The 13,007-nt window shown below is 37.9% G+C and overlaps 2 protein-coding genes across 2 annotated transcripts; one reads left to right on the top strand and one right to left on the bottom strand.

Moving 5' to 3' along the window:
- The first annotated feature begins 1,359 nt into the window (after positions 1-1,359).
- Positions 1,360-2,998, top strand: LOC143626078 (transcription factor DIVARICATA-like). The gene is made up of 4 exons (XM_077096254.1): positions 1,360-1,423; positions 1,555-1,598; positions 1,712-2,114; positions 2,532-2,998. Exons 3-4 carry the CDS (start codon positions 1,735-1,737, stop codon positions 2,884-2,886), a joined length of 735 nt encoding a protein of 244 aa, XP_076952369.1. The 5' UTR covers positions 1,360-1,423; positions 1,555-1,598; positions 1,712-1,734; the 3' UTR covers positions 2,887-2,998.
- A 1,890-nt stretch (positions 2,999-4,888) lies between these two features.
- Positions 4,889-10,077, bottom strand: LOC143627429 (coronatine-insensitive protein 1-like). The gene is made up of 4 exons (XM_077097255.1): positions 9,806-10,077; positions 9,123-9,482; positions 6,502-6,973; positions 4,889-5,808 (listed from the first exon to the last, which is right to left on the bottom strand). Exons 1-4 carry the CDS (start codon positions 9,937-9,939, stop codon positions 5,002-5,004), a joined length of 1,773 nt encoding a protein of 590 aa, XP_076953370.1. The 5' UTR covers positions 9,940-10,077; the 3' UTR covers positions 4,889-5,001.
- Between the last annotated feature and the right edge of the window lie 2,930 nt (positions 10,078-13,007).

Raw genomic sequence — 13,007 nt, 5'->3', positions numbered from 1 at the left:
CATTGCTCGTGTTGAGCTGATGTCGAGTACTTCCGGATTCGTCAGCCTGTTGGAGTGAACGCAAACGTTCATCCAACTCCGCTTGGAATTCCTTCTGACGTGCTTCCGCCCACGCTTTCACTTGATTAAGTGTTTGGCGGGGGAGCCTTGTCTGTTGCCTCTCCACCTGGGTATCAATGAATCCCATGGGAGGATTTTTTACTGCACTTGCCCCGGCTTGGGTAACCGGGGTAGTGTTCGTAAAATTTGTGTACTCGCCGGTGTTCCCCCAGTAGCTGGGATTTTGGTTACCGGGGTTTCTTGGTCACTCGCTGGCCTTGGCACCGGAGTAACCTTAATTATCTTTCCAGAGCTTTTGAAAAAACTAAGAAAAATTAGTTCTAGCTTTTATGCACGGATGGCGCCAATAAAGAAACACTAAATGACCCCGGCAGATTAAGGATAATCTTAGGGTTAAGTAGATGTTTCCCACGAGGGTTAGGTCCGGCAAAGATGGTTATTCTTCTCAACCTGCAAAACAGACACCGTGAGCTCGTCACTGAGAAGGGGGGGGGTTCCTCCTTGTGACCACCCTCCGGCGTGAGAATCAGACTAGATTACTCTGAATATAAGTGTATATTAAGAGAAATAGCTAGAGACGATAAGATAATATCAGATGATCTGTCCTGATACCGTTCCAAGGTGTTGGAGTATTTATAGACGAAGGTAGGTTTCCAAGCAGGTACAGCCAGCTGTATAATATTCCTTTTCCACCAACTGTGGGCTACGTACGTGCCATGCTGGTGGTTGGTGGGTAGGCAGCGGCTGATAGTGACATGGCCGGCTGTGTACTATTCCTTTTCCACCAACTACAGGCTATGTACGTGCCACAATGAGGGTTGGTGGGTATGCAGCGGCTGATAGTGACATTTTGTACTGGAGCATGCTCCTCCTCGTACTATTGTCGGTGAGCTGTCACTCTGTGATTGGTTCATGGGCTGCTTTGGTCAGATCTTGTCTATTTTGTCCATACCTTGGCATGTATAGTACAAAAGATCTTCCAGAAGCATACGGACTGGCTCTTTTGGGCGGGAATATTCTCGCCTTGCTCATTCCTTCTTCAGGTGACATTGCTGAAGTATTAAGAGTTAGTGCCTTATGCGTGTAGCTTTACTGTTAGTGCGGGTAGCCTTCCTTCTCAGCTTGTACCTATAGCTGCGGGAACAGGCAGGGTACTGTACCAAGGGAGGCTTTCCTGCGGGAACAACTGGCTTACTGCGTGTAAGGTCTTCATCTCTCTGAGCATGGTGGGTCTTGCGGAACCAGTTGGTCTTTGCGCAGACGTACCCCATCAAGGTGTGAATTGAACCTACCTCTTCAATTCACGATCAGAGTTAAACCAGTTTCTTCCCTTCAACACATGACCTGATCATCTATAAAAAGAGTAAGATTATTAATTAATTCAAACCACTTATAACAATCAACTTATCTTGTTTTTTAATCTTTCAACTTGTTTTCCCATTTGGGTATCTAATTATTTGCTTAAATTCCTATATTTTTGTATGACAAAAGCAGGTTGAGCTTTGTTTTCAAGATTTTCTTGATTAATTCTTGATCAGGTAATTAAATCATAAGTCTTTTTCAAGATTTTTGAACATGATTTACTAAATCTCAAAAAGGGTGTATATTGTGATAACTGTTAGATAATTATATATTACAACTTGTAAAGCAGATTGAAGTAGCTATATATATTATATGGAGACATTGTGTTTACCTTCCAGTAGTTTGAGTTCAAACAAGGTGATGATGTCCGAGAGCAAGAACACAAAATGGACTAACGAACAAAACAAATGGTTTGAAAGTGCCCTTGCTATATTCGACAAGGACACACCCGACCGGTGGTCGAATGTAGCTGCTTTTGTTCCTGGGAAATCCGAGATCGATGTGAAGAAACAGTATGAGAAACTGTCGGCGGATATCTTTGAAATCGAGGCTGGCTATTTAACCTCATCCTCGTCCGAACATGAATTGGAGGAAGATCACGACTTTGGTATCTTCAGGAAAAGGCCTACAAAGTTTAGATCTTTGGATCATGAGAGGCGAAAGGGCGTGCCATGGACCGAAGAAGAACATAGGTAATACAAGAGTTTATTTTTCTTTTGAACTTTTTTGGATTAATTATAGGTGGTTTAGAATTATGCTAAATTGCTAATTACAAATAAACGTTCTCTTTGGAGTTTGTTGGTGTGGCAAAAGAACTAGCGAACTCATGCAAGTTTTGACAACCTGTCTATCTTTGGAGTTCGCTGGTGTCCCAAACGTAGTGAACTCCACATAGTTTTTCACTAAACTCTATCGAGTTCGTTTGTCACTAACCTAGTAGCAAACTGTTTAGAAGAATAATAAACTTTAAAAAAAAATGCCTGAAAATTTTTAGTTGAATCCTGACTAAATACTAATCTAAAAAACATGTTTTCTTTCTATATTATACAAGTTATTTAGCAAGATATCTTATAGGTTCAATTTTGGTTAATAAATTGATCTTTTTATAGGAGATTCTTGATGGGTCTTCAAGTTCATGGAAAGGGAGATTGGAGAAGCATTTCGCGCAACTTCGTGATGACAAAAACACCAACTCAAGTAGCAAGTCATGCTCAAAAATATTATGCAAGACAACATGCTGATGGAAAAGAGAAAAGAAGGCCTAGCATTCATGATATTACAATGGTCAATCTCTCACAAAATATAAGCTCTCCTATGAGATCTTCTTCTATTAGCGCCGGAACTGCGATGAACTATCCCTTTGAGGTTGCTAAAATGAACAAAAATGGTGGAAATGGTGTTAATTTTAGGGTTTTTGGTTCTGGATTCCATTTCCAACATACTACGTACCAGGTTTTAAGTTAAGGAACCAAAAGTTTGTGTTTGATGTTGAAAATCTTGTTTATATGTACTTGTACTTTGTTTGTATTCCAAAGATATGTTTGCATTATAAGAACTTCATGTTTCAATTCTCAAACTATACTGAGCCGGCCCTATCTTTTGATATAGAAGAAAAGATTATCATCTCATCCTCCCAGACCCTAGCATGGTGTTAATGGGATATAATAAATGTTTGTTCGTTGTTATTTCAGTTCTCAACTATATTTGAGCGTCTCTATCTTCTAGGATAGAATAAATATGCTTGCTTAAATCTTACACTCCAATACCCTACCATACTGTAAGTGGGATCTTACTAGATCCGTTTGTTTGTTTATTATTCCAATTCTTAACTAACAACACGAACGGAATCCGATTCCGATTCCAAGGAGAATATAAATCTTTAGACCACAATTCATGATCATGTTCACACCTTGGATGCCTTTCTTTATCAAAGTTAAAAAGGAAAGTTGGTAAGTTCTGTTAGTAAAGAACAACAAGCTGAGTCATTTCTTTATATGATGGGTAGACAGCCATGTCATCAGCTGACTCAGCATCCACTTACCAACATTTTCAGAATATCTAATTTCTGACTTTAGTTTCCCATTGGCACCACAATGCATAGTATATATGCACAGGAATACAAGCATATTGACAGTTAGCTTTAGAATAGAGCTAGCTGACTATGCATTCCACAAGCATGTTGTGTTATTATTCTTTAGAATAAAAGTATACTTTTATTTATTTTTCATTTAATAAATAACCCACCAGAGATAATTTTATATATATTTAGATTGCTAGTTTTGTTCATTCTCATCCTTTGATCATTTCGCGAAATTTCTAATCGACATCACTTGTCTTAATCATGTAGTTATTCGCGATAATACATGCAAATTAAAAAGGATAAGCTTTTGATCATGGAATGGACATATTGACAGGAATCATGTTTAATGATTCATGTACCTACAATGCATTAACCTAGTTTTGACTTGAGTCAACTCAAGACTTTGACATTTCTTTGACTTAATGAAAACCACTATAATAATTAATAATGGATTAGCTTTTAAAAGCACTTTACACCAACCTAAGTTTGGTTAATTTCTTTTGGTAAAGCCAAAGTGATCAAATCTAGAGCAAAAAAGACAAAATGTGTTGTATGTTGTGCAACAAAAGTTGTACAATGTTTTAGGTCTAGAAAATTCTTGTGCCCATGACAAATAAATAAAGTTAATGCTTCCCATAATGAAGATTACTATTAATATCCTAATGGGTACTATACTAATATAGTGGTTGATGCTATTATATAAATGGCCACTTTGTTCATTTCATACATAAACCACACACATGAGAAATAAAAAAGAAAGTAGATTGTACACAATTTGTTTTACTTCAAACTTTCATTTGAAGTGTGACAATGGTCCCACTTAATAAACCAAAATATTCTATTGGAGAAACCTTTCTGCTAGTTGCATGAGAAAGCACTCACCTCCACCGCTTTATTCTAGTTGTAAACATTTTTTTAGTGGGGGTGGCCCACATATGTTACAACCTCATAAAATAAATCTTTTATATTTATACTTTTAAACCTAAAAATCTTGGTAACTTCAACTACAAGAAGTTAAAATATGTGCGGGCTTGCCTCAATTGCCAGGAACATGATGGATGACCCGGATGTTCCGGGTTCGAATCCTGATTTCGACTGGATTTTACCAGAGCATTAAAACCTGCCGTGCTTTCGGGCGGGGTGAGCAAACTGGGTTTTACCGGGAACGCCAAGCCAAACTCGGATGCTAGCGTGGATCCCGATCATGTCAACATAGTTGGCTTGAATGGAGTGACGGGGCGCGACGTGTTCGTGCAGTGAGATAATTTAACTGTGAAAGTCACTGTTTAAAAAAAAAGATATGTGCACAATGCTTGTTACACTTCCTTGATGATGAATCTATATATTATATGGCCAACAAACACCTATTGTTAAGAGCATCATAAAAGCTTCAAGATTACATAGTACAAACTTATTACGGGGTACGATTAAAACAAAACCGATAACTAAAACATATAGGAAAAGAATTAACTAGCGTAAAACATACATCATACCCGAGCTTATTCATCAAGGAAGGGAACTGAATTCAGTGACAAAACCGAAGGCGGGAAATCTGTTCTTGGTCCCGCTAGAGAATAATATGCCAGTATATGTGCCGGATGCTCAACCTCTTTATCTTCTGCGACAAGAACTCTTCTGGAAGGAATTATCTCGATATTCCAAAACGGGCGGGCCATTGTTAAAAGATCATATCCGTTAGACGACCCGCGATACCCTTGAACCCAAAAATATCTTAAAGACCTTAAATGCAAAACTGCTATAGCCAATGCTTGTTCACTGAAACAACACCCTCTAACTTCAAGTTTTTGCAAACTAGGGCAGCCTTTGGAAAACCCTATTAGCCCTTCATCACTTTCTCCTAGATAACCTAACAACATCCATCTTATGTTTTGACTATATTGACCAATGTAAGTCAAACCCACATCGGTCAACCCTCCCGGCCGAAGATAGAGCGCGAATCGTCTAAGCTTTTGGCACCCACGTAGTAACGCCCGGACTCCGTTGTCAAGGGGTAAATCGGTAATTACCTCTTCTCGGTCTAGTAAAACGACACGGAAATCTTTAAGATCTTTTAAGTGTGTGCCCATTGATTCGAGAGCCGCGTTTGTGATGTCTGATACGTATACGGCTATGTATTGTAAGCCTAAACAGACTTCAGATATTGCGGTTAGCCCTCTTTGAGAAACAATGCCTTCTTCGTCTTCCATTTCTTGTTCATCATCGCCTCGCTCAATTCTAAGTCGTTTTAGTTTCTTGCAATACTGAGCAAGAACTTCCATTCCTCGGTCCCCAATTACGTTTCGGGTCTGTTTATACGCGTAACATAATAAGTAGAAGTTTGGATTAGTGTTTTGAAAATGATCATCAGACTGTGCGGCAACACATTTTGGAAGTGGTTATGATTATTAGATTATTTAGAGATCAGATAACAATCTAACATTTTGGAAAAGTCACAAAACTAGTTATAAAAGAGTAAAATTTGTTAGCCCTTTATCTTTTCTTCAAGTTAACTTAAAATTGAAAGAATTATGTTGTCATAAAATATGTCCGCTTCCTTCACAAAAATATCATATTTTATTATCTAATTAATCAGGACCGACTCCGAGAATTTAAATACCTCGGGCATTGTAACCTTAAAAACAAATGTGCGTCCAAAAAACTATTTTCTATAAGAAATTAATAAATTGTGTTGCCCAATTAGGTCCAAATAGGTAATAACTATTAAATCATTAACTCAAAATAAATTTAGGCATAAAGTTTGAGGCCCAAAATCATTATTTGGGATATTTGTTTGCCCCAAAAATTTCAAAGCCCAAATGGCAAAACTGGAAAAAAAAACGAACTTGAACCAAAATTAAACATACGAAAACCATGAAAACCGAAGTTTCGGTTTTTGGTTCAGTTTGAGCCTAAAACTGACCCAAACATCAAGAAACCGTTTTCTGACCGAAAAAAAACACATATCATGCAAATAAATTCAAAAAAGACAATAAACTTACTTCAAGAACTTCCAAATTTGGGCATTTTGAAAGCAATAGGCAATGATCCTCTGTATCAAGAAGAGCATACAACAGATCCAACTTTTTCAACCGCGAAGCAAACGGAAACACAATCGGCATCTCATTCGTACTCATATAATTCAAACCAAGTCGACACAATCTTGGCGGATAAGAAACCGAATTATATTGTCCCCCTTGATCATTAAAACAACCTCCACTAAACTCTTCTAACGAAACCGCAGCTTGAAAGAACCCATCAAGATCCAAGATTTCGCAATCGCCTATTTTGACGGACGCTAAACTCTTGCATTTTCGAGCTATAAGTTCAAGATCCTTGAAGTTTACTTGTGAAAGATCAGTCATGTAAAAGTTTAATGTTTCAAGAACAGTGTTGTTTAGTGCCAGCTCATGTAACCACTCTCCATCTTTTTCTAGTATTTGGCTTTCCTCCAGGAATAAAGTATTCAGGTTCCTACAATATCGTAAAATAAATTATGTGAATTTCTGACACAACACGGAAGGCCATAAACGAACCTAAAATGAAATTTGCAGGCCCGACACGAACCTAACATGAAATTTGCGTGCTTGGGTTTGGTATAAATGGGTTCGGGCCAATTTCGGGTCGAACCCGCCAACCCGTTTAGTTAAAAGGGGTCGAGTTCAGGTCAACCGGGGATAGTTCACAGGTTGACCCGTTTAACCCATTTATTTTTATTTTATTTTCTCAAAATGTGTTTAATGTATTAAATTAAATTGGTTATATTTTATAACAAAAAGAAAAGATAATGAAAAAAGTAATTGTTTTATATAAATTTGTATATTTTGTTGTAAAAATGTAAATTTGAAGTATTAATATGTGAAAGCAATAGCAAAACGTCAAATGGGTCGTGTTTGGATCAACCCTCGATCATGCAGGTCATGTTTGAGTTCATATGTCTTACAAGATTTTAGAGTCCGGGTTCGCATCAAGTTTTTGGGTTTATGTCGAGTTGGAACCGCGAACAAGAGCCATTTAATAATACCCTTAGATGACTATATAGATTATTATTATTATTATTCAAAAATGTACTTTTTATTAAGATAAATAACATAGCCATAATAATTATTGGAGTCTGCTAAATGTTCACAACTATGTTGAAACTTTAACCTAATTGACAGCTCAAAGGCATTACAAGGCAACAAGACAATTTTGACTTTTTGAGGTCATATTTGGTTCTAATTGGTCAGTATGCTAGTAATTTTTAAATGGGTTTAACCTGAAAAGGTGAAATTTTGTACTAAGATTCCAAAATAATGTGAATTTGAAATGGGATTGCTTTAACATGAAGAGATAAGATGGAATTTGTTTTTTTATAATAATGTAAAAGAAGAATAAAGGAAAAAACATAGGACCCAATAATATTAACATACTCAGATTATATCAATCAATAGAACAGAAAAACCCCACTAGGAGTTTTGATTCTGGCGACACATTAATGAATGGTGTTTGATTATATGATCTTCAAGGCTTATTAGTTATTACCCTAAAGTTGAATATCGTATAAGAATTACCTGTTTTCCTTATAATTTCATGAAAATAAACCAAACTTTATGTACAATTTGACCGTTCAGAAATCAATAAATATTAAATACATCCTGCTATTATTACACTACCTAAAATTTCATTAAGTTGTGCGTTATGTCGTATATCACGTCAGTCATTTTTTAATATCAAAACATGTGACACGAGTTGTATATTTTTCAATCATATGACTATTTTCTCTTTGTATACGACTCGTATGACTATATAGGCCGCATGACTTTTCATTCATACGACCCATATGCATGTATGACTATCATACGGCCCCTATATGACCGATTTCTTCATGTATACAATTGGTATGACCATACGGGCCACATCAATCATTTATGTCAAGACAAAACATATTATACGGGTTGTATGATTTGCCACTTATACAACCCATATGATCATTTCATCTTGTATATAGCATGTATGGTGATCATACGACCCTTATAACTATATAGATCGCATCAGTTGTTTATATGTCAGTCAAACGCAACATATGAACATATGCTCCGTCACTCGTACAAACCCATATGACCATTTTCTCCATGTATTCGGTCCATATGACTATCATAACCATACAGACTGTATCAGGCCCGGCTCCGAGAAAGCAAACAAAAATTTGGGCCGAAGGCAAAAAATTTTTGGGGCCTTAATTAAAAAGAAATATTTTGTTGGTTTAAGCAATTAAATTTTTATATAGGTTTCCTTGGTTATAATTTGAGTTGTGTTAAATAATTTAGTATAAAAATAGGATTAAATATGTCTCAAATGAGACTTGAACCCATAACCTTTAGTTGAGAGTAATACCCCTTTGTCACTAAACCAAGCTAGTGGTCATGTAATTAAGTTTAAACATTAAATATACATATTGTTTTTAATAAAAATAACTATATTTAAAAAAAAAACATTTTCAGGCCTAACGGGGTGTTGGGCCTGTGGCCGTCGACCACCCCGCCACCCCTGTGGGCCGGCCCTGGACTGTATGACATGTCAATGGTGTCTTGTCTAAGCAATGTTTGAATGCTAGTTGTTTACACTAGCACGAAAAGAATACCTGCATAATCGACAAATATGCAACAAGCCATCGGTCGAAAACCCCGAGTACTTATCAAGCTTCAAAACCTGAAGCACGTGCCCACGCGACCGAGCAAGAACCTCAAGATCCTCATCCGTAACAATCATCCGTCTAAAATGAACCGCTTTCAAACACCCAAACGATCTCGCAATCTCCTCAACCCACGGAGTCACAAACCCGCCCCAATCCTCGGGTATCAAATTATACATCGCGGCTCGTGGCTTCCCTTTCAACGTCACCGACTCCAAATACGGAAACCGCTGGCTCAACCGCTCCGGCGTGGCGGCGTAACATAAAGCTATCATCACGTGCTTCCTTGTTTGAGCTTCCAACTCGTACCTAAAATTTAACACATTTTATTATTATTATTATTATTATTATTATTATTATTATTATTATTCATCTTCAATAATATTATTAACAAAAATACGCATAGAAGCCGATTAATTACTAGTCTTAGCCCACGATTAGTTGCTAATTAGTTGTTATTTAGTCAAAAACGATAAAAAATGAACATAGGTGTATATTTGAAAAATTACATATAAATTTCAATCTGATTAATCCTAAATAATCATTAGCGTGTACCCCTCCACCCGACTAGCGCATAGCGAAACAGTCTATAATAAGATTATTTATCTTCTAATAAATAATAATAATAATACCATCTCCGACAGACTAAGGAAAGAGATTGACGGTCACGTGAGTCGTGTATGTACGGAATCAAACACTCGAACACCAAATCCGACATGTTGTGGTTTTGACGGCGGTTGTTATAACTGTTGTTCCGATGGTTCATGATTAGGTGTGGTTGAATTTGGAGCACATGGGTGGAGATTTGGTGGCTGGAAACATGGGTGACGAGATTTAAGGTTGAGGTACTAGGAAATCCGACATGACGTGAAGATCCGACAGGGTAGTTAAGGATGGAAGTGAAGTGTGTTATATTGAGGAGATTAAGGAGTGAGTGAGTGAGGATTGGGATAGCGGTCGGACGGTGACGGATGGAAGGGTTTGTGTGGGAGATAAATTTAGAAAGGTGGAGTGTGTGAAGGGTAATTACGGAAAGTTGCATTTACAAGATTCTCTGACGCTTTGTTGTGTATATCTAATTACAAAAAAACTTTATTATTAATATAAGTATTATTAGTGAAATTTACTGTTTTACCTTTATTTTGATAAAGTAATTTTTATTTAGGTGTTAAATATTGTATGTTTACTTGATATGATAAAATAATCGGTGTTAATGAAAACTGGTGGTTGATAACAGTATCGTTATCGATTATAATATATGTTTATTTTCGTTCATAATGTAGTTCATTAAGTGCTAGTGGTCTGCTACTTAAGGTATGGGTTATAATGTTCTATACAACGAAACTCATGCATGTTTCAAGTCTTGCTCTCCTAGTTTTTGTTATTCTGATTTTTTAGGCTTGACTAGCGAAACTTTGTTAATAAACTCTACATCACTTTATATTTAAACAAATATCAGTTACATTATTTTATATTTGCACGTGTTAGGATGATAATTTTATGTCCTTTTCTTTCTTTCTATTTTGTTTTTGTTTTTTTTTTAGTCTTTTAATATTTTGTTAATCATTGAATTATTTTAGTTTTAAATAATAATTTCTGCTACTTTTTAAAAACCATCAAAAACAAAATAACGAATAACATAATCATGTTTGTACTTTGAAAGAATTCAGTTCTAATTTTAATTCAATTTTTTTCATTATATAAATTATAATTAATGTGCATCATATTTTTTTTTTTTAGTTTTACTGCACCAAAAATTTATTTTCATGTAAAAGATATTGAAAATAAACTAACATTTTTATTTTTTACACACATATTTAAAAAGGTAAATTGATAGTCGACTATCATTAAGAAAAAATATAATTATAAATACACCACTTATCACTTTAAAATGGTAAACTGATAAATGATAACTTTCAATTACATTGTTCTCATAAATTGGATGGAAACTGAAGAAACACTAATCGACCCCGGGCAGATTACAGATAATCTGAGGGTTGACTAGATGTTTCCCACGAGGGTTAGTTCCGGCAAAGATGGTTGTTCTTCTGATGATCTGCAAAACAGACCGTGAGCTCGTCACTGAGAAGGAGGGGGTATCTCCTTGTGACCACCCTCCGGCGTGAGAATCAGACTAGATTGCTCTCGAATATAAGTGTATATTAAGATAAATGACTAGAGCAGATATGATGGTATGAGATGAGATGATAATACCGTTCCAAGGTGTTGGAGTATTTATAGCCGAAGGTAGGTTTCCAAGAAGGTACAGCCGGCTGAATAGTATTCCTGTTCTGCCAACTGTGGGCTACGCACGTGCCATGCTGGTGGTTGGTGGGTAGGCAGCGGCTGATAGTGACCAGGCCGGCTGTGTACTATTCCTGTTCCACCAACTGCAGGCTACGCACGTCCTCCGACAGGTTGGTGAGTAGGCAGCGGCTGATAGTGACATACAGTACAAGAGCATGCTGCTCGTCATACTGTTGTCAGTGAGCTGTCGTATCTTTGGTCAGATCTTTTATCCATACCTCGTCAGGTACAGTACAAAAGATCCTCCAGTATCGTACGGACTGGCTCATTTGTGCGGGAGTGTCCCCGGCTTTGTGCGGGAGTGTTCCCGGCTTGTTCACTCCTTCTTCAGGTGACATTACTGAATTATTTAAGATTTAAGTGCCTTGTGCGTGTAGCCTTGCTGCGCGGGTAGCCTTCCCTGATGGCTAGTATCCGTTGCTGCGGGAACAAGTGGAGTACGTCGACCATTGGGAGGCTTTTCCTGCGGGAACAGCTTGCGTACTGCGCGTAAGGACGTCACGTCTCTGAGCATGGTGGGTCCTGCGGATCCAGTTGGTTTCTGCGCAGACGTCTCTTCAAGGTGAGTCTTGCGAGTTTAGCCTTTGCGCAGACGTCCCTGTTGAAGGTGAGTCTTGCGGGTTCAACTGCGCAGACGTCCCTCTTTGAGGTGAGTCTTGCGGGTCCAACTGGGCTCTGCTGGGACCTACCTCTTCAAGTCCCCCCAGTCCAATGTTCTTCTCATGAATTGTTAATAAGTGAGGTGAACTTTTGGACTTAAGCAAAGGGTTTTGAAAAAGGTTTTAGTTTTAAGGTTTTCCATGGGGATTCTTCCCGCGGAAGTCCTAATGTCACGTGCAGAAATTCCCGACTTTTCTGCTTGATCTTTGGGTATGATGCGGGTAGGTCTGTAACCTCCTCGCAAGTTAGGAGCGTTGAGTTCCACTTGTATAGATTCTCCATGAGGTTTTGGTAGTTTTGAACATAGTGATCAATTATGTTAAAACAACCAATTCCATCTTGGAGCTTCAAACAATCTAGTTCTCGACGTTCCCGCTATGCGGGGATGTTATTCCCGTTTCCGCAAGCATGGCCCAGAAGATCCTTCTTGGTTTCAATTCCCTGCGGAGTGCTAGGTATGTGAAAGGTTTCGTCTTGACACTGTACCCGCACTCATCTTATAGTTACTTTACTTCCAAGGTATTCCTGGCTTCAATTCCCTGCGGGTGCTAAGTATGTGAAGAGTTTTGCCTTGACACTGTACCCGCACCCGTCTTATAGTTACTTGGTTGCCAAGGTAAGGGGTATAGTCCCACTTACTTTTGAATCTTTTTGAATCTTTTTGAAATTCGAAGAGTTGGTGAAAGGATAAGAACAGTCCAAACTGTTGAAACGTCGTCCGACGGTTTCTTCTGGCAGTGTCAGGACGTGCAGGAAGTCATGGCGACGTGACAGTATATGGTCATTCCAGACGCTTTTTCAGGCGCGTGGCCGCGAAGTTTACGGCACGCGTCCTGTCAACAGCTGTTGCCAGCTTGCTTTCTCCAC

The sequence above is a fragment of the Bidens hawaiensis genome, unplaced genomic scaffold (genome assembly GCF_021521415.1).
Source record: "Bidens hawaiensis isolate Kalapana, Puna unplaced genomic scaffold, B.hawaiensis_p1.1 tig00000458_1, whole genome shotgun sequence".
NCBI classification, from domain to species: Eukaryota; Viridiplantae; Streptophyta; class Magnoliopsida; order Asterales; family Asteraceae; genus Bidens; species Bidens hawaiensis.
Note: the sequence above shows the minus strand (reverse complement) of the source record. Positions and strands in the feature narration are given on the sequence as shown.